This window comes from Haematobia irritans, chromosome 4 (assembly GCF_050003625.1).
Source record: "Haematobia irritans isolate KBUSLIRL chromosome 4, ASM5000362v1, whole genome shotgun sequence".
In the NCBI taxonomy this organism is placed as follows: domain Eukaryota; kingdom Metazoa; phylum Arthropoda; class Insecta; order Diptera; family Muscidae; genus Haematobia; species Haematobia irritans.
In genome coordinates this window covers 152917735-152939878 of record NC_134400.1, presented here as the reverse complement: position 1 = coordinate 152939878, position 22144 = coordinate 152917735, and the positions used below count along the sequence as shown (strand labels likewise).

The following is a 22144-nucleotide window of genomic DNA, read 5'->3' as shown; positions in this document are numbered from 1 at the left end:
ATACCAACACCATGTACCAAATTTCAGCCGGGTCGGATGAAATTTGCTTCTCTTAGAGGCTCCGCAAGCCAAATCTGGGGATCGGTTTATATGAGGGCTATATATAATTATGGACCGATGTGGACCAATTTTTGTATGGTTGTTAGAGACCATATATCAACACTATGTACCAAATTTCAGCCGGATCGGATGAAATTTGTTCCTCTTAGAGGCTCCGAAAGCCAAATCGGGGGATCGGTTTATATGGGGGCCATAAGCGTAGGAAGGCCTCTGGGGAGGGGGCTTAGACCCCCCCAAAAAAATTTTAGCCCCCCCCCAGAATTTGAAAACCTATTTACGATTTTACATTTTTCTAAAAATTAAACAAGTATATACAACCGCACAAAGTTCCGCTAAAGACTTTCATGCACAATCGAATTACTTGGGTTGTGGTAGCAGTTGCCGATGGCAATGTTTGAAATCTGATATTTAAAATAAATCTGTGGTTGAACTTTTGATTTAGTTGAATAACTAAAGCTCCTTTATTATTTTATTTAGTCTTGTTTTGTTAATTTAATTAAAAAAAATAGTAATTGATACTATTTTTCATAAATTAATATCTTAATAATGCTGCAAAAAAGCATAGCCAAAAAGAAGTGAAAATCTTCTTTTTGGGTCCGGAAGTGGTGCAAAATTGGCGGAGAAGCGATGAATGTAATATGAAATTGTCATAGAACGAATATCCACCGTTTCAACAGCCGTTGCAATGAATTTGCATCACTTCTTAAGTTGTGATCCAAATTCAGTGTTTTGAATGTGAATTAAAAAAATTTGTTATATTTTCCCAAATAATTAATTTTTATATTTTTTATGATTTTTAATGCATTCTAACGCTTGTTTGAAACGTTTTCCCTCGAATATTTTCAAAAATTCTATAAAAATGTCTATAATGAATTTAGCATTTTTGTGGCAAAATTTGAATAATTTGTATCATTTTATTTATTCTTACCTTTTTTAAAAGAAAACAAAAAATTACGCATTAAAATATGAAAAAATGAAGTAAAAAAACTTCCTGTGTAGTTAAAATAATTAACTTCTTTGTGAGGACATTTTTGGAAGTGCTTGTAAAGATGTGACATTAGAACAACTCCCAATTTTTTTGCTGGGAAAAGTGTGGAACTACTTTTAGTTGCTTTATTATAAATTAATTGTCGAGTTATTTTGATGCCTATATTGTTATTCATTTTTATGAAATAAAACATTAATTGAACCTATAAGTTCAGTCTATAAATTTTCAGCTAGGGGGGCTATAGCCCCCCCTAGGAAAATTTTCTAGCTACGCTAATGATGGGGGCTATATATAATTATGGACCGATGTGGACAAATTTTTGCATGGTTATTAGAGACCATATACTAACACCCTGTACCAAATTTTAGCCGGATCGGATGAAATTTGCTTCTCTTAGAGGGTCTGAAAGCCAAATTTGGGGGTCCGTTTATGTGGGGGCTATACGTAAAAGTGGACCGATATGGCCCATTTGCAATACCATCCGACCTACATCAATAACAACTACTTGTGCCAAGTTTCAAGTCGATAGCTTGTTTCGTTCGGAAGTTAGCGTGATTTCAACAGACGGACGGACGGACGGACGGACATGCTCAGATCGACTCAGAATTTCACCACGACCCAGAATATATATACTTTATGGGGTCTTAGAGCAATATTTCGATGTGTTACAAACGGAATGACAAAGTTAATATACCCTCCTATGGTGGAGGGTATAAGAAGTACCAAATAAATAAACACAACTGATCTTGTTGATTTATAAACACTTGATACTGCTGCTGTCACAACTGACAGGTTAAAAATCAAGGGATTTCCCCAAGTTTAAGTAAAGATAAAAACATAACCAGTGCACTCTAGCGAAAAAGTCTCGCAACAAATGATTAACGGTGGCTTTAAAAATGTAAGAATTTAAAAAATTTGATTTGAGGTGGCACACAATCAATTTTATACAAGCAAAAGCAGGTGGTTAGTGAACTAAACACCAAACCTGAAAGAGTTTTTAAGTCAATATTTAATTCACTTAAGGGATATCTTTGCTAAGAAACTGCACGTGCAACAAATGCATCCTTTTTCTAGCGCCAATCGCAATTAATGCCATCCACTCAATGCTGGCCAAGTTAGTTGCTAATGTTGTACACCATTTAATATGCACTTCAACAGACAATTAAAATCCAATAAACACTTCTTCACACTTTGTCTTCAGTCTTTCTTTTCACTTCCACTTTGGTTAATTATTCAAACAGGGGTTCCGACCATTCTTGGTCTAGGAATATAATCAAATAAGCAATGAAACAATTTTCTTATCAAGCAATAAATTAGAAAACTACTAAAACTAAATAAAAAATAAAAAAGACTATCTGTGCTTTGAATAATTATTTGCTATTATTATTCAAAGCACAGAGAGGGAGATAGAGAAATTTAAAATAGATAGAAATTATACGGAGGCTCTACCAGGTCCTTCCAGAAAGCTTAACCAATGATTATTACGCATAAAAAAGTAAGGAAAGTCTATAGTTGGGCGGGGCCGACTATACTATACCCTGCACCACTTTGTAGATCTACATTTTCGATACCATCTCAAATCCTTCAACTTTTTTGGGTGCTATATATAATGGTTAATGTTCCCATACACATACATTTAAATCTGAAACGGTAGGACAAAATTTTTTAGACTTCTACAAAAACTCTAGACTCAAAACTGTAATCGGCTAATGACCGGGACGAAGCACAATTTTATGCGCCGTGCAGACTATAAGTTTATCAGTGGTCGTGTCGATTATATTCCATATATTGGCCACATTATAAGTTAAGTACGAAAGCATAGTCGATACTGCTGCATGTTTATGGGATCGATAACACATTTACCGATTATTTAGTCATCAACGAATTGTCGTATCGATTTGACACACTGTAAGATTCTTTCAAAAAAACAGACATTCCGTCCGGAAGAACTTATAGTCTGTGAGACGCATTAATAAAAATATGGAAAATATTTAAATCTAAGCCAATGTATAAATTTTCAAAATCTGCATTTCTGATTTATCGGTCGATAAATACGAATTAGAGTATAGGTAAATAAATCGGCATTTATGTTTGTCTGTCGACTTCCGATTTATAAGAAAAATGTGGGCAAACATGGCCAGCCCAAATCGGAAGAACATATATAAGGGGTTTTTTCTAAATCGGAGCCGATTTTGACCAAATTTGGCACACATTGTTAAAATTTTAATTACACTCTCTGTGCTAGATTTCAAAATTTTCAGAATGAATCCCTGGCCATATGAATCTAAATCGGGCGAATGATGTATATGAATCGATTTCAACCAAATTTAGCATGTATAGTGAGAATTTGTATACTACTGTCTGTGCAAAATTTCAAGTAGGTCATATCGGGCGAAAGATATATGTGGGAGCTATATATAAATCTGAACCGATTTCAACCAAAATTGTCACGCGTGGCTAGAATGTTAACTCTATCCCCTGTGCCAAATTTCATGTAAATCGGAGTAAAAATGTGGCCTCTGGGGTCATATGAGTGTAAATCGGGATATATACTTAAATCTGAAACGATTTCAAATGGCAATTCTATTATTTATGCAAAATTTCAAGTAAATAGAAGTGATATTTTGGCTTCAGGGGCCATATAGGTGCATATCGGGCGAAAGATATAAATCGGAACCGATTTTTTTTTCCAAAATAAATAGAGTTCTATTCGGACCCAAAAAACGTACTTGTGCCAAATTGGAAGTCGATTGAACTAAAACTGCGACGTAGACTTTGATCGCAAAAATGTGTTCACAGACAGACAGACGGACGGACAGACAGATGGATATGGCTAGATCGACTCGCGAACTCACCTTGAGCATTATTGCAAAGGACACCATGTGTCTATCCCGTCTCATTCTGGGTGTTGCAAACATATGGACTAACTTATAATCATAGACCAATTAAATATAATGGCGTTTTCTTTTCTTGTAAAAAATGCACACTTTTTTGCATTTTGCCCGGAAAATGTACTCTTTAGATTCTTTTCTAAAAAAACAGGCAAAAGTGCGAAAAGGCTTCGAATTCTGTTGTGAAAATAGCGCCACCATTAGAGGCAAATTACGGGCATTTCAGCACTGCCAACAAACGAGAGTGCTGCGATTGCCCTGTTTCCTTCTTTGAATTCTTTTCTGCCCGCTGAAATGATAGCATTTTTTTAGGTTGCTGGTAACATTTTAAAAATGCGCATTCTGTACAGACAAAATGAAGGCAAAGCACTTTTTTCAGAAAAGAAAACACCATAAGACATAAGTGAATTGACAGCGCTGTAGTTTGTCTGCACACCGTAGAGGGCTCTTCTTGGTCTGCAATTGAGTGATTTTTTAATTTGGCTTTATTTTTGTTTTCTTTCCTTTGTTCTCTTGACGAAACACCAAATATTTTAAAAGCTTATAAAATCCTATCCATCCTATCCACACCTTTTTATACCCTAAACCACATAGTGGTCAGGGTATAATAAGTTTGATCGGCCAAAAAATGTGCCTACCAGAAATATTAATTTTAGACCCCATAAAATATATACCGATCAACTCAGAATCACCTCCTGAGTCGATCTAGCGCTTGGTGTCCGTCCGTCCGTCTGTCCATGTATTTGTTGTTCACAGGATTCCGGTCGCAATTATTAACCGATTTTGATGAAATTTGGTACAGGGAGTTTTTTGCGCACAAGGACGAACGCTATTGAATTTGGAAGAAATCGGATCAAATTTAGATATAGCTCCCATATATATGTATCGCCCGATTTCGACAAATGGAGTCACGTTGCGCTTTTTTACAAACCGATCGTCATCAAATTTTGTGCATAGTAAACTTTTTCATCACCCTTTAAGTCTGCAAAATTTCATCGAAATCGGTTCAGATTTAGATATAGCTCTCATATATATGTATCGCCCGATTTTCCCAAATTTGGCCACAAAACCTTTATTTATCAACCGATCTTACTCAAAGTTGGCTAAATATAATCTTCTATAGCACTAACTATATGTGCAAAATATCATCGAAATTGGTTCAGATTTAGATATAGCTTCCATATATATGCATCGCTCGATTTTCCCAAATTTGGCCATAGTACTCTTATTTATTAACCAATGTTACTCAAATTTCAAATTTTGATGTATTAGCCGATCGTACTTATACGTACTTGTAGCTCTTACATAAGAATATTGCTCGATTTTTACAAATTTGTATTTATTACTCACACTAATTTAACGATTTTCTCTTTTTTAATAATGGGCTCAATATTAGTGGCATGTACCCCTTAATTTTCTTAAATATGGAACTGCGGTTTATCTCCCAGACCTATATGTTACCCCACAAATGCTTATGATTACTAATTCTGTAATGGTGGTTTAGGGTATGATATAGTCGGCCCCGCCCGACTTTCTACTTTACTTACTTGTTTGTAATGCAAATTGACTGATTTGTACGGTAATTCTCGTTTTTCAAAAAGAAATTTAGTCACTTGACTGCTCAATTGAGTGGAATGACTGCGCTCTGCAAATAAACAAAACCATGGTGAATTATCAAGGTATGTCTCTATTTTAATTGGTCTAAATCGCAAATCGCAAGAATTTAATTTTTTAATATAAAGAAAACAAGTAAGGAAAGTCTAAAGTCGGGCGGGGCCGACTATATTATACCCTGTACCACTTTGTAGATCTAAATTTTCGATACCATATCACATCTGTCAAATGTGTTGGGGGCTATATATAAAGATTTGTCCCAAATACATACATTTAAATATCACTCGATCTGGATAGAATTTGGTAGACTTCTACACAATCTATAGACTCAAAATTTAAGTCGGCTAATGCACTAGGGTGGAACACAATGTTAGTAAAAAAAAAAAATATGGGAAACATTTAAATCTGAAGCAATTTTAAGGAAACTTCGCAAAAGTTTATTTATGATTTATCGCTCGATATATATGTATTAGAAGTTTAGGAAAATTAGAGTCATTTTTACAACTTTTCGACTAAGCAGTGGCGATTTTACAAGGAAAATGTTGATATTTTGACCATTTCTGTCGAAATCAGAAAAACATATATATGGGAGCTATATCTAAACCGGAACCGATTTCAATAAAATTTGGCATACTTGACTACACTACTAATTGTACTCCTAAATAGTGCAAAATTTCAACCAAATTGGGATAAAACTCTAGCTTCTGGGACCGTATTAGTCCATATCGGGCGAAAGATATATATGGGAGCTATATCTAAATCTGAACCGATTTCAATAAAATTTGGCACACTTGACTCTAGAACTAATTGTTTTTCTTTTAAGCAAATTAGGGTAAAACTCTGGCTTCTGGGGCCATATAAGTCCATATCGGGCGAAATATATACATGGGAGCTATATCTAAATCTGAACCGATTTCTTCCAAAATCAATAGGGGTCTATTCTGAGCCAAAACACATACTTGTGCCAAATTTGAAGTCGATGGACTAAAACTGCGACTTAGACTTTGATTACAAAAATGTGTTCACGGACAGACGGACATCGCTATATCGACTCAAGAGCCCACCCACCCTGAGCATTTTTGCCAAAGACCCCATGTGTCTATCACTAACTTATAATACCCTGTTCCACAGTGTGGCGCAGGGTATAAAAATTGAGATACTATCGGACTTAAAATTCAATTTGTATTTGAACTTCTTATTACTGTGAACTATGTTGCCAAAATTTTAATTTATTTGTTTTGAGGTTAAGAAAACATTGTCAAACAAAAATTTTATAATAATTTAATGAAATATTATCCGAAGCAACTCTAGTTTAGCTATACCACCAATTTTTTTTTGTGATTTTTTGGGTCGATAGAGAGCCTAAAGTACAAGTAAATAATCGTTAATAAAACCGGTTCTATTGCACCGATTACTTTTGTATGTACATCACTAAAAGGGTAAAGGTAATAATTTGAAATGGGTTATCATTAGCTCGCTAGAGATGTATATATCAAACTAATCGGTTCACCAGAAAAGGTCTTATTAACGATTTTTTACTTAGACTTTAGAACCGAATAACCGGTTCCCCGGTTACAGCTGCCAGGGAAAAATTGTTGTTGTAATCTACTCTTCGAGTTCTACTATCTATGAAGTTTTGAAAGAAATCTGAGAGGTAGAAATCTGAGAGCTAGAGTTTAGCCTCTTATCGACCTTCACTTAGGGCCAGTTTCTCAATGTTGTTTTATTATTTATCGTGTCGATAAAACAGCTGATCCCATACAAAAATTTTACTAACCGGAGGTCTATCCTCCGGTTAAAATTAATCGGAGGATGAGAAACTGGCCATTAATCAAATATTTATTACAATTAAGGTTGCAATATAAAAGAATATATTAGATTAGTATTTTTTTTTCAGTGTAAGAAAATAATAGGATATCTTACTATAACTTTTATAACTCCTATGTCTTGATGGATTTTACAACCTATTTTTTGCCTCTTTATTCTTGCAGGTGAAGAAAACATGTGGAACACCCAGATTATTACCCTCGATTACATCTGAAAATGATGTGAAACAAATGCCACATAATGTTAAATGGGCCACACCTATAGATTCCGAACTTTTACGTTTCCTCTCAACAATCGATAAATCCAAAGATTTTTATTCAAACATCGTCAATAAGTAAGTTCAATTAGAGATGTTTACCGATTTTCTTTTACATTGTTAATTTGGTGAAATTTTTACATCTGATACTTAGAACATTAGCAACGATTTTCAAAATTTTATCGTTTATGGTTCCATCGCAACTTTCCCATATATCCACTTAATATGCAAAAATATAATGGACTAAAAATAGCTCCACCGAAAAATATCATGTTTAGAAGATAGTCACGCCCTAGCTTATGTTGACAAGCCTGTAAATTTGGAGAAAAAATAACGGGAATAACTTGGAATTTATTAAAGATCCTCCGAATATTAAACATTAGCTTACCCCACAACAATTTTCAGAATATTTAAAAGCTTTAGCCATAAAAATATTGTGAATGGCTGCTTGAATTTGAAAAATAATTTGGCTTAACATCTTTTATCGATAACAAAAAGAAAGAAACTGTCAAAATTTAAAATAAATTAAGAGTTCCTATGAATCACTTTATTATGATGGAACACATCCAGAGCGTTTGGCGATAGATGAAAGACGTCGGGACAAAATATATAAACAGTAAGTCTGTACAGCCGAAATTTAGGTCTGGCTGAATTTTATGTACCCTACATCATGACTTGCTGAAATTTATAGTAGCCAAAAATAGGCTTTTTAAATAACTATACACCAATGCATTTTGTTCTAAGCCAACGCTTCGGAGACGGTTCACCGGTCGCTGTCCACTCAGTCGACTGTCGATTGGAGTCAGGAGTGTAGTGATGGAGCCATGTTTCATCCATTGTCACATATCGACGGAAAAACTCGGGTGTATTACGAGTTAACAGCTGCAAACACCGCTCAGAATCATCAACACGTTGTTGTTTTTGGTCAAATGTGAGCTCGCGCGGCACCGATTTTGCACAGAACTTGCGCATATCCAAATATTGATGAATGATATGACCAACACGTTCCTTTGATATCTTTAAGGCTTCTGCTACCTCGAATAACTTCATTTTACTGTCATTGAAAATCATTTTGTGGATTTTTTTGATGTTATCGTCGGTAACCACCTCTTTCGGGCGTCCGCTGCGTTCACCGTCCTCCGTGCTCGTTTCACCACGCTTGAATTTTGCATACCAATCAATTATTGTTTATTTCGCTGGGACAGAGTCCGGAAACTCATTATCAAGCCAAGTTTTTGCTTCCACCGTATTTTTTCCCTTCAGAAAACAGTATTTTATCAAAACACGAATTTCCTTTTTTCCCATTTTTTTTTCACAATAACAAAAGTTGCTTCACAAAAGACGCTCTATCTCACAAACTAATTGACTTACGTCAAATTTTGACACGAATCATTTGAAGGTTGGTACTATATAAAAATAATATGCAATTAATACTAGCGACGCCATCTATGTGTCAGACCGGGGACTTATCAGCCAAACTGTTAATTCTTACTCTGTTTTTAACTTTTTGAAACAAAAAAAGTTAAAATTACCCATTAGAACTAAGAACAAAGCGAATTATAAAAAAAATGAATTAAAACAACTTTCTGTGTATTTAAAATAAAGAACATCTTTGGGAGTGCATCTTCTGGAAGTGATTTTAAAGTTGTGCCTTTGGAAGAACTTCCAAATTTTTTTGGTGGGAATATACACAGAAAAAAATATCACCAAAATATTTCCAATTAAAAAGTTAATTGAAGTTGAAAATGTTTTCAATTAATAAATTAATTGATACAATTAACTTTTTAATCATGATAGAAACATTAAGTTAATTAAGCCAATGATTGAAAATTTTAAAATTTTTAATTAAAAAATTAATTGATACAATTAACTTTTTAATCAATTTCGGAAGACTAATTCAGTTAAAAAAAGTGCTGATTTTTTTAATTTTTAATTAAAAATGTATTTCAAACAATCATTTGTTAATCCAAATAAAAACTCTAAGTCAATTCAGACAGTAATTAAAAATAGTTACCTTTTTTAAATAATAAATTAATTGAGTTTTGCAATCAACATCAATTAAATTTTTAATTGAATCAATTAAAAAATTAATTGAAATTTGCTGAAAAAAATCAATTAATTCTTTAATCAGGATTTTTTTCTATGCCCAATTAAAACTGTGATTGATACTATCATTTTCGTGATTGAAGACATTTCAATTAAAAAATTAATTGGATCAATTAATTTGGTGATTGAATCAGAAAAAAATTTTTTTGTGTGTATCCACACAAAGAAAATTTCATTAACATTGTATGCCCTAAGGTGACAAACAATAGTTTGTATTGTTCATCCTGAAAATATATATGCTTGAAGCTAAATGTGTTTGGGGTATATGTTACAGAAGCGAGATTTTTTAGGGTGTGAATATTAGCTGCAACTTCACCATATCATAAAAAGTGGATAAAGGTATAATTGTTGGTAGTAATAATTGCTGAAGTATAGCTACCAGTGAAAGGACTCATGAACTCATCTTCGGCATCATAGAGAAGAATTTGAAGAGGGGAATTCATAATGTCCTCCATGGTCTCAATTTGACGATGGTGAGGGGGATAAGTGAATAAAGTACTGATATTAACCGCAAATTTGGTATTGATATATAGACCCAGAATGAAGAGTAGAAGATATACAATTTGCAAGCTACGACTGGTTGTTGAACGCTCAGCAAAAGATTGACCCAAAATGCCGGGAAATACACGATCACTGAATATCAGGCGCGATAATTGCAAGAGATCATCATAAATGTAGTCCATTAATGCATTAATCAATGAGAAAATTATGGTGGATACTATAAGACACCCCAGGAAATACGGATTCACGAGATTATGTGAATAATGGCCCAATACATCGTCTGTTCTTCCAATTCAATAAGTACTTCTTCTTACTGGACCTATCTGAAAATCATACTACATTTAAGCGTAAATTAATTCTATTTTTAAATGCATAAAGTTATTTGCAAATATGTATTTATATAATTAGTCTGTAAGGATTATTTAATCTACAAAAAAAAAATGCCATACAATTCACCAGAATTGGGTACTTGCACCCTCAAAAAAATCGCTTCAGTTTATGAACATTATATGCTTGCACTTAAAAATATTGTGTTAAAAAAATTTGAGTTCCATACATATAATTTATACACCCAAACAAATGAAAACAGTATTTTTCGTCCGTGTAGATAGCGAAGATATCAATATAACACAGTGAGAGAATCAAATGGGGGCAAAGGTGCTCTACTTGAGGTGCTCTACTTGAGAGGCATATTTTTTATGTGGATATGTGAGGAAAATTGAAATTTTGAAATGTTTAAGTCTAAATGTTATTCAATTTACATATTTAATTGTATATTCGGAGCCTTAAAAAGATATGCTTAGGATGAATCAAAATATGTTTGCACAGTACAAACATTTTTTTTTTGTTTATACAAATTCTTAAAATATATATGCTTCAAGCAGAATATGTTTGGGAGTATATGCACTGAAAAAACTGTGAACCCATCAGGAAGAAAACATTTAGTTAATTTTAGAAAATGTTTAATATTTTTAGAAAAATTTAACTAAATAGCATTACAGACGGCTGACATCACGCCGATATCATAAAAATAAGTAAATATTTTTTGACAAATTCAAGAAAATTTATTAGACATAATTATTTTTTTTTCACTTGTTAAGGAAAATTTTATAGTTTGAAAGAAAAAAATGGAGTTCGAAATTGACAGAATGTCTTTAGTGGCATACGAAGTTCTTGATGGACGCATTTGTAGTAAAATTTACAAATTGAAAGAAATAATTAACTATTTTGTGAGAAGTGCGAATTTAGTAAAATTTTTACTTCATTTGTGTATAATTGTTTCCCGTTTTTAATTCATTTAATTAAAGTACGCAAAAAATTATTAAATTAAAGGAAAGTTTCTTCCAATATAATAATTCCATGAACTAAAATTAAGTTAATTTGGCTTTAATGAAATAGAGAGTTCACCTTTTTTAGTGTGTTACAGATACGATTCTTCTTTTTGAGGGTGTATGTATCATTACTTGCAGTTAGTCTTCTCAGTTCAGTTTTAGTGGCCGTGGTGAGCAAAATATTATATATTACGTGCGTGTGTGTTTTTTTTTCAACTGGAGAATGGTTGATGGAATAAAACCATATTATCTACGCTTCAATTGAAAAAATATGAAATACTATAAAATTACTCTTTGGTAGTTCGGATTTAATGAGTTTTCCAAATAAATGGGTTCATAATCTTTTATAATTATACATAATTAAGTATTAGAGTGAAAAATAAATCAAAAAGAAAACAATAATGTATCATGGTTTTCATAAATATTATGTAAAAGTACATATTTTTAATTATCGAAAGATATTTCTTAAAGAAAGATATTTTATTATTTTATTTAAAATATAAAACATTTTATTAATATAATGCATGAAATCAGAGTCATTCAAACCAAGTACATTTTTAATTTATGAAATTTGTTCATACAATTTATGAATTGCATCATTGGAAATTTATTGTGAACACTATTTGTAAAATAAATGAATTGTTTTTTTTTTTTTTTTTTTTTTTTTAATGTATGCTTAAGTCTAAACCAGAGATGGGCAGAGAGAAATGTGTGCTTGTGAGCGTGGCCGTATGATCACACTCCATTTATGCACTTATGCTGGAATGTAACTTGTATTTGGAATTAACAAAAATAAGTGTACAGTAACATTAGGTTCTCTAGTTTTTGCATTGTCTATACGAACTTTATGAAATTTGTTTATAAATTATTTCCTATAAATCAAAAATTACAATTAATTGATTATAAATTATGAATTTTTCTCACTTTTCCAGCGTGTGTGATGATGATGAAATTCAAAGAAGTGATCGTCATTGTTGGATGGGTGACCGCATCGGTGATTACACACATTTGGTGATGACACCCACAAGTGATACCCAACGCTACAATCCTGAGGTACCTTTTACGTCAACTCCTCAACCAACAAAATTGAATGAGTTGGAAGACAAATTGTTGAAAATTCGCAAACATATTGCAACAGCGGTGAGTATAAACATTGTTAGTTAAGTTAATTTAAGTAAATAAAAATGTAATAGCATGCATTATCTTTTAATCCGATATGCATCCACGGTTGCCACTCGATCCAAAAATAATCTACCACAATTTGAAGAAGACTTTACCAAAAAACTACTATCTTATTTTACAGTTCTTCATTTTGTCAAAATGTTATTTCTATAGAAAATTTTGGCAAAACTTTATTTTTATAGAAAATTTTTTCCAAATTTTATTTCTATAGAAATTTTGTAAAAATTTTATTTCTATGGAAAATTTTGTCACAATTTTATATCTATAGAAAATTCCGTCACAATTTTATTTCTATAGAAAATTTCGTCAAAATGTTATTTCCATAGGAAATTTTGTCAAAATTTTATTTCTATAGAAAGTTTTGTCAAAATTTTATTTCTATAGAAAATTTTGTCAAAATTTTATTTCTATAGAAAATTTTGTCAAAATTGTATTTCTATAGAAAATTTTGTCCAAATTTTATTTCTATAGAAAATTTTGACAAAATTTTATTTCTATAGAAAATTTTGTCAAAATTGTATTTCTATAGAAAATTTTGTCCAAATTTTATTTCTATAGAAAATTTTGACAAAATTTTATTTCTATAGAAAATGTTGTCAAAATTGTATTTCCAAAGGAAAATTTGTCAAAATTTAATTTCTATAGAAAATTTTGTCAAAAATTTTATTCATAGAGAAAAATGTTTCCAAATTTTATTTCTATAGAAAATTTTGTCAAAATTTTATTTCTATTTCTATTTTGTCAAAATTTTATTTCTATGGAAAATTTTGTCAAAATTTTATTTCTATAGAAGATTTTGTCCAAATTTTATTTCTGTAGACAATTTTGTCCAAATTTTATTTCTATAGGAAATTTTGTCAAAATTTTATTTCTATAGAAAATTTTGTCAAAATTTTATTTCTATAGGAAATTTTGTCAAAATTGTATTTCTATAGAAAATTTTGTCAAAATTTAATTTCTATAGAAAATTTTGTCAAAATTTAATTTCTATAGAAAATGTTGTCAAAATTTTATTTCTATAGGAAATTTTGTCAAAATTTTATTTCTATAGGAAATTTTGTCAAAATTTTATTTCTATAGAAAATTTTGTCAAAATTTTATTTCTATAGAAAATTTTGTCAAAATTTTATTCCTAGAGAAAAATTTTTCCAAATTTTATTTCTATAGAAAATTTTGTCAAAATTTTATGTCTATAGAAAAAAATTTATTTCTATAGAAAATTGTGACAAAATTTTGTCAAAATTGTATTTCTATAGAAAAATTTGTCAAAATTTTATTTCTATAGAAGATTTTGATAACATTTTATTTCTATAGAAAATGTTGTCAAAATTTTGTCAAAATTGTATTTCTATAGAAAATTTTGTCAAAATTTAATTTCTATAGAAAATTTTGTCAAAATTTAATTTCTATAGAAAATTTTGTCAAAATTTTATTTCTATAGGAAATTTTGTCAAAATTTTATTTCTATAGGAAATTTTGTCAAAATTTTATTTCTATAGAAAATTTTGTCAAAATTTTATTTCTATAGAAAATTTTGTCAAAATTTTATTCCTAGAGAAAAAATTTTCCAAATTTTATTTCTATTGAAAATTTTGTCAAAATTTTATTTCTATTGGAAATTTTGTCAAAATTTTATTTCTATAGAAAATTTTGTCAAAATTTTATGTCTATAGAAAATTTTGTCAAAATTTTATTTCTATAGAAAATTTTGTCAAAATTTTATTTCTATAGAAAATTTTGTCAAAATTGTATTTCTATAGAAAATGTTGTCCAAATTTTATTTCTATAGAAAATTTTGACAAAATTTTATTTCTATAGAAAATTTTGTCAAAATTTTATTTCTATAGCAAATTTTTTCTAAATTTTATTTCTATAGAAAATTTTGTCAACATTTTATTTCTATAGAAAATTTTTTCAAAATTGTATTTCTATAGAAAATTTTGTCAAAATTTTATTTCTATTCAAAATTTGTGAAGTACCTGTTAGGTGAAGATGAATAGTTTGCAAAATCTACCAAATGATCAAGAATTCTACCAATCTAACAAATCCCAAAATCGACCATTGTTGATAGATTTCTATCAACTGTGGCAACCTTGTATGCGGAAATTTCGTTGCTTGCTAATAACACAGTCTATCCATCTATTTCTTAAGCCCGCTATGCAGCTCATATTAAAAACTAAGTTATATGCCTACACTCAAAAAAAAGTTTACTTGGATCCAAAGATTTTGACCTTCCCTTAAGGATTTTGGTATTGGTTCCGAGCCAAAGATGCGGCTTCTTTAAAATAAAGAAATTTTTAGCGACCTATATGGCTTTAAATCTAGGACCAATAAAATTAAAAATAGGATACAGATCACATTTATCAAATTTGCATTCTCTTTTCGCGGTTTATTAATAACGATACTCATGTACAAACAAATGCCAGTTTAAAATCCAAATTATAACGGATACTTCAAAGTAAACAATGTTTTCTTAATTCCAAAAAACTCATCAAAATAAGTCTTAGCCTATATAAATCTAAAGATTCAATATTTCAGTTAATTTAAGGACGATTTCTTTAAATCAAAAATGTGTTTCTTTACTTTAAGGAAAATTATCATTAGTTCAAAGACATGAGACTTTAACGGAGGGACGCAAATTTACAAAATTTGTGTCCTAAATTTAATGAAATTAATTATTGAAGCAAATATTATAAAATTTATTTTGATTAACATTTCATTATTTTAAAGAAATTTGTCTTTAATAGTTTGTAAATTTCGTATCCTAAACTTTAGGTTGCGTAATCTTTAATATCACGTAAATATGTTTTTCAGTGTTTACTTCAGGTTTATCATATAGAGATGCACTTTATATTGAACATTCTTACCAGGCTTAAAATAACAAAAAATGTACACTCAAAGTGTATCCCAGCTTTTGCCACTAAAATCAATTACATTTTTAAATATAATCTTTTAAATTGTCACCAATCTTTTTTTTGTCAATTAAAAAAATCATTGATCTATTAGTTTCTTTGTCGAAACTAAAATCTGTCATATAAGTTATATAATATATATTTGTAATCGGACCAGTGATTAATAAGATGATTTTCGTGATAAGACCGGTATGCAGCTCTGGAGAAAATTCCTGTATGCCTATACTACAGTTTTGCCATACATTCCTTATGGGAGCTAAATGTAAATAATCGATAACAATGTAAAAATACCAATGCATTTCTTATTGGTAGCGGAAATTTCGTTAGAGATGCATAACGGCCTATACGAGGGCGGTTTGGAAACTGCCTATCAATGAAAGAGAATAGTTAGTTTTTCAAAAATATTTTTATTTTTCAATATAATCTCCTGAAACTTCGACACACTTAGTCAAACGTTTTTCTATCAATTCTATCCCTTGATTAAAATAGTTTTCCTCAAGGTCTTCAAAATAGTGGTTTACAACTGTAATTGCATCTTCATTTGAGGTAAAACGCTTGCCAGCAAGGATTTTTTTTAGATTTGGGAACAAGTAAAAGTCACTGGGAGCTAAATCAGGAGAATAAGGTGGATGGTCAAGCAACTCGTACTTTAATTCGTTGATTTTAGGCATTGTTAAAACACTCTTGTGTGCGTTGTCTTGATGAAAAAATATTTTTTTGTGTTGTAAGCCAGGACGTTTTTTTCGAATTTGTACATTTAATTGGTCCAAAAGGTTGCAAAAGTACTCTGAATTTATTGTTTTACCCTTTTGCAGATAATCAATCTATAAAATACCTTTGAAGTCCCAAAAAACCGTTGCCAAAACCTTACCAGCCGATTGAATTGTTTTTGCCTTCTTTGGGGCACTTCCTCCAGCTTCAGTCCATTGTTTGGATTGTTCTTTTGTCTCTGGAGTATAGTGGTGGATCCTTGTCTCATCAACAGTTATGAAACGACGCTTAAAATCCATTTTATTTCGCTTAAAACGATCCAAACAAGCTTGAGAAATGTTCATTCTTATGCGTTTTTGATCGACTGTTAACAAATGCGGCATCCATCTTGCAGAAAACTTTTTCATGTAGTTCTTCATGCAAAATTAAATGGACTCGATCATTTGAGATGCCCATGATATTAGCAATTTCACGCACGATCATTTAATATGTTATCATATCATGCACTTTGGCTACAATTTCTGTTGTTGTTGCTATTTTTGGACGTCCACTACGTGGTTCATCTTCAATGACCACGTTTAAATTCAGCAACCCAATTTTTTACTGTTGCATATGGAGGAGCACTTTCACCTAACACATTCACCATATCATTATGAATTTCTTGTCCCGATAAACATTTTTTATGGAAATATTTAATGGCAGCATGCATTTCTAATTTTTCCATTGTAAACAAATTGCGGATGCGTCGTTTTTGAACACCTGTTTCTATATGAAGGAGTTGCCAGATCGAAACAAAATTTAACATGTGTTCATAACAGAGATGGAAGTTTCCAAAACACTTAACTTTCTTCTGTTTATACCGCGCTTTTTGTGCTAGGCTAAGAAGTTTCCGAACTGCCGTAGATGAAAATTCAATTTTAAAATTTATTGAATCGATTAATTATTTATTGAATCAAAAAATATTTTTTTAATATTCCTGCAATTAGTATGTTATAATTTTACTTAAATCCTTCGGGGCCATTAATAGAATAGCTTTCTTTGTATATATATATTTATTAAAAATATATTATTTACTTTATTTTTCACCCTTTCCACTAGATACCCTCCACAACTAGAACCATTAACGACATTCAAAGTGATATGGCGGGTCATGATGATGAGGGATCCGGACGCATCACAGATGATGCAGATGATGAAGAATACCGATTACAGGGTTCCGGTGATGGTGATGGTTCGGGAGATGGTCAGTTTTTTTTTTTTTATCAATACAAATGTATAACAACTATGAATAACGTATATTTCTATTTTTGTATTCATTCCAGGCGCTGGACTTTCACCAATTGATCCTCGCACAAATAATGATAGAGACAATGAAATTGTACCACGAGAACCATCAAGTTCAGCTGTCTGTGTAAATGCGTCAACGTTGAGTTTAACAACTCTCTTTGGTATACTACTAGTCATACATCAAACATTTTTAGCATCGATACGATTTTAAGAAAATACTTTAATTAAATTTATGTTATATATGCTGCAGCTGGTGTTGCAGATAATGTGTATTATGCTGCAACAAATAACAAATCCAAGGGTGCAACTCTGTTTTATAAATTATGTAGTTATTATATAATATATATATTGCGAAGAAACTGAAAAGGACGTAATGACATTTGTCACTATAAAGTAAAGGAAAACTGGAAAATATAACAAAACAATTTAAATCACAAACTCTTATACTTATATATGTATATGTATTAATACAAACGAGAGACAAAATGTGAACTTCCTCCCCCCAGAAATGAAATGCATATATTGCTCTTAATGCTCTTAGAGCGTAACTTCAAGAAACCCTTAGGGTATGGCCACACTAGATACATGTTTGACCAAAATGAGTGTCAAGACCTTTTCCCGGAGCATTTTAGAAATATTTAGATACCTTTTTGGGAAAACACTCCTATTGTGATGTGATTGAAAATGTTTGACTGTGATGATGAATTCTGTTTTGATTTCTGTCAAATATTTAACCAGTGTGACCGTACCGTAATCTATATAGAGAGTTAAAAAAACTTATTTGCAAAACTATGACAATGTGAACGAAATATTTCTCTAATCAGCCCTATAAATTTTTCAAATCCTAACGATCACATTCGACTAGAATGACAAAAAAAAACAGCTGACTTTCGAACATAAAATCAGTTGTTTTTTGAATTTTCTTTCGAGCTAAAAAACGTTCTACATGGAGAAACAGGAATTAAAGTAGACAGATAGATTTCAGAGATTTTGGAAATCCTAATTATATATTATAGACCCTTTAGAAATTAAAACATGTTTCTCTGGCAATATTAAATTTATATAAAATATCAAATATTGAGCTTGTTTTCTCTTAATACAGGGCAAACAAGATATGATGGACTAAAAGAAACCAATACACAATCACAGAAAATAAGCTAAATCCTAAAATTTTAAGGCCTAAATTGTCCATATATTTATAAATATTTCCTATTGCGATTATTTATGTATTTAACAATTTTAAATATATATTTTTTTTTATTTTATAACTCAAATTATGAAATGAAATCGATAAAACGCCAAATTCAACTAAGCAATTTGCTGTGAGTTGCCCTGATATTCTGGATAGAATACCAGTGAGTTGTACGATGCTCTGAATAGCTCATACAAATTTAGCACAAAAACAAAACAAAAGAGGTCTATTATGCTATAATGATTGCCAAAATCTTGACAAAATCGATTGATCGATCCCCTTCACAATATGAAAAGCCCGTAGGATAAAACAAAACACATAAATAATTTTGCTTAGATTAGTAATGTTATTCTCCAATGTACCCTAAGCTAACTTAAGTGATAATTTTTAAATTGTAAACCTACTATAACAACGTTTCTAGTGTGGTTTTTTATAGAAACAAAAATTAAATATGTATATGCAAAACCATGAAAGCAAACACTATACTAGGGAGAAAAATATAAGTCCAAAGAGCAAAAATTTAAACTTTCTATTAGAAATTACAAAAGTAAAAACAAAAACAAATACACAGAAAATAACTGTTTATATTTGTTTGTTATCAAAAAAAAACGAAGAGAAAAACACTGATTTTAGGCAATTATTAAATTAAATTAAAATATTTTTTAAATAAAAAATAAATACCTCCCTTTTATTCCCTTAAAATGCTTTAAATGTATGGGTAGGTAATATGTTCGATTTTCGAGTAGAACATCACTTTATTATGACGATCGCTTTTTATAAAATAATTAAAACTATAAATTAAAATAAATTTATTCCTGCCAAATCTTGACAAAAAGTCTATTAAAAAAGACGTAAAAATCAATTGGTTGAAATCTTTAGATTTAAATTGAATTATTTTATAAAAAGTAACTACAGTGATTTTCAACTCGTCAACCGAGTGTAATATCGGCCTTAAGTCACGAAACAAATACAACTCTGTGTTCACCAGACAAAGCCTAAATAAGAGACATGGTTGTATTTTCGATAAAAAAACAACATCATTTCCAGACGTCTTGCTATCATTTAAATATGAGAAATGCACAACAAACAATTCATAAAAGTGCCATAAAACATAATAACAACAGAACCCTACACATATTCATATATAAATAATTTTTAATATTTAGACAGACAAAGTCAAGTTGGATAAAATGTTAGCGAAATCATTTTGTCCGATCGTATTATCCAAACTTCATGCATGCTGATAAAAAAGTTACCATTTGCACCTTAAGGCCGGTATTAAGTTCGCATTAAGATTTCAATTAAACATTAATTGGTTAAATAATTTTCGTGATTGTAACCGAAAGATATTTTTATCCGTGAAAATAAACTTTTTGAATTATTGCTTTGAATCATTCCCCTATAATAAAAGGCGGACACTAACTTAGTACCCGGCTTTAAGCGCTAAAGCCCGGTATGCACATCTAACTTCCTGTTACTATAAATTCGCTGATAAGTTGTTATAGACCCACTACATTTTTTCTTCTCTAAAAAATGTATGAAAAAACACTGTATTAGTGCCATGCAACAAGAATTTTCACAAGAGCTGCACACGGGGCTCAAAAGGGTAAAAAAATATGTAAAAGTAGAATGAAGTTATAACTTTTTATGGCAAATGATCAACAATTTAAATATTTTTTTGGTAAATTTTATTAAAGAAAAGTAACAGAGTGAAAATGCGATCTTAGTATCAGCCATTTAAGCGCGGTATGTACCTCTAGTGAAATTTTTACTAAACATAAGAAATGCTTTCGTATTTTTGTTAACGAAAGTTCGTCGAAACCGAATTGATAAAATTATTTAACTTTTTTTCCCACATAAAGGCCGGTACTATGTTCATTCTTGCGAAAAATTTTTATGGAAACCATTATTTCGCACATAGAAAGCGGCGTTTTTTTAGGTAGCTTGGATCGCTATTTTACAGGGAGCGATATTGGATTAAGTTGGTGGTTGTTGCTTGTTTTTACAAAATAACATTTTATTTTTCCTTGGGCAATTGATCTGCTATTCCTTTGATCCTTTGTATAGTTTCGGAACAAAAATATGGTCCGTGTTCGATTTATAAACCCGCACAAATAGTTTTTAATAAATAAATTATTTCTTAATTCACATTGCAAATGGCGCCGTGCTATTAACGTCAGTTTTTCAACACGAAAAAACAAAGTATCACAAATGGAAAAATTTTCGCAAATTTTTCGCATTTTTTGGTTTTGTATGGAGTTTCAACGCGAAAACCGAACAGAGTACCGGCCTTAAAGGCCGGTACTCTGATCCTTTGTATAGTTTGCTCCGAAACTATACAAAGGATCAAAGGAATAGCAGATCAATTGCCGAAGGAAAAATAAAATGTTATTTTGTAAAAACAAGCAACAACCACCAACTTAATCCAATATCGCTCCCTGTAAAATAGCGCTCCAAGCTACCTAAAAAAACGCCGCTTTCTATGTGCGAAATAATGGTTTCCATAAAAATTTTTCGCAAGAATGAACATAGTACCGGCCTTAAGAAATAAAATGGTATTATCGGCAGCAAAATTGTTCTATTGACAGCTAAATTAAATTTTAGGAATTTTCGGAGTTTTTAAGCACCTATAAAGCCTACAGGGCTTTACATGTAATGCGACATTTTTTTCTACCCACAGAGAAAAGTAATCAATACGGTCCGTTATTGGAAGTATTACCAGCGATTGATAAGAATTAATTTTTTTTTCTAGTTTTGAGAAAAGGGCCGACAAACACTGCATGATATTAGAGAAATTTTCCTCATGACTGCCAACTACTGACGCAGTTTCGCTTCACAGTTTGGTTCTCTTGTATTTTCATTCTTTGTGGCGACCTATGACAAATGCGTTGCCATATTTGCTAACAAAAATTGTATGAGGTGTTGTTATCGATTTTGTACATTTTGCTCCCATAGGAAATCTATGACAAAATGTGTTATTGGCACGCAAACGAAATTTTCACTAGGGGTGCATGACGGGATATAAAAACTACATGACAATTTGTATTAGTGGCATGAAACAGAAATATTCGTTGGAATGGTATGCCAAGTTCATTAAAAAAAATATTTTTAATATTCAAAGCATGCTTAACGGCATTATCGACCATTTAGATTTCTTCCTTTAAAAATAGGACTGCTCATCTTGGAAAATTTCTTACACTCAAAAGAAAACTATAAAGAAGTTTATCTTATGGTTTGCACCGGAATTCAGAAAAAAAGGAAATTCGGCAATACACATTTTCGTTAT

The 22144-nt window shown here is 30.9% G+C and overlaps 1 protein-coding gene and 1 long non-coding RNA gene across 10 annotated transcripts in view; one reads left to right on the top strand and one right to left on the bottom strand.

The window, feature by feature from the left end:
• The window catches only part of dally (division abnormally delayed protein), a 468560-nt gene extending 449024 nt beyond the window's left edge, over nt 1–19536 (top strand). For all 9 annotated transcript variants that reach the window (XM_075304761.1, XM_075304766.1, XM_075304763.1 and 6 more), the window contains 4 exons: nt 7545–7714; nt 12507–12714; nt 17478–17622; nt 17702–19536. In XM_075304761.1, coding sequence (XP_075160876.1) covers nt 7545–7714; nt 12507–12714; nt 17478–17622; nt 17702–17877 — 699 coding nt within the window. In that variant the 3' untranslated portion in view covers nt 17878–19536. The remainder of the gene's footprint in view (nt 1–7544; nt 7715–12506; nt 12715–17477; nt 17623–17701) is intronic.
• Nucleotides 7716–8120, bottom strand: LOC142233749 (uncharacterized). The gene is made up of 2 exons (XR_012721483.1): nt 8025–8120; nt 7716–7947 (listed from the first exon to the last, which is right to left on the bottom strand). It is a non-coding gene; the product is annotated as an uncharacterized LOC142233749 (long non-coding RNA).
• Nucleotides 19537–22144: the final 2608 nt, after the last annotated feature.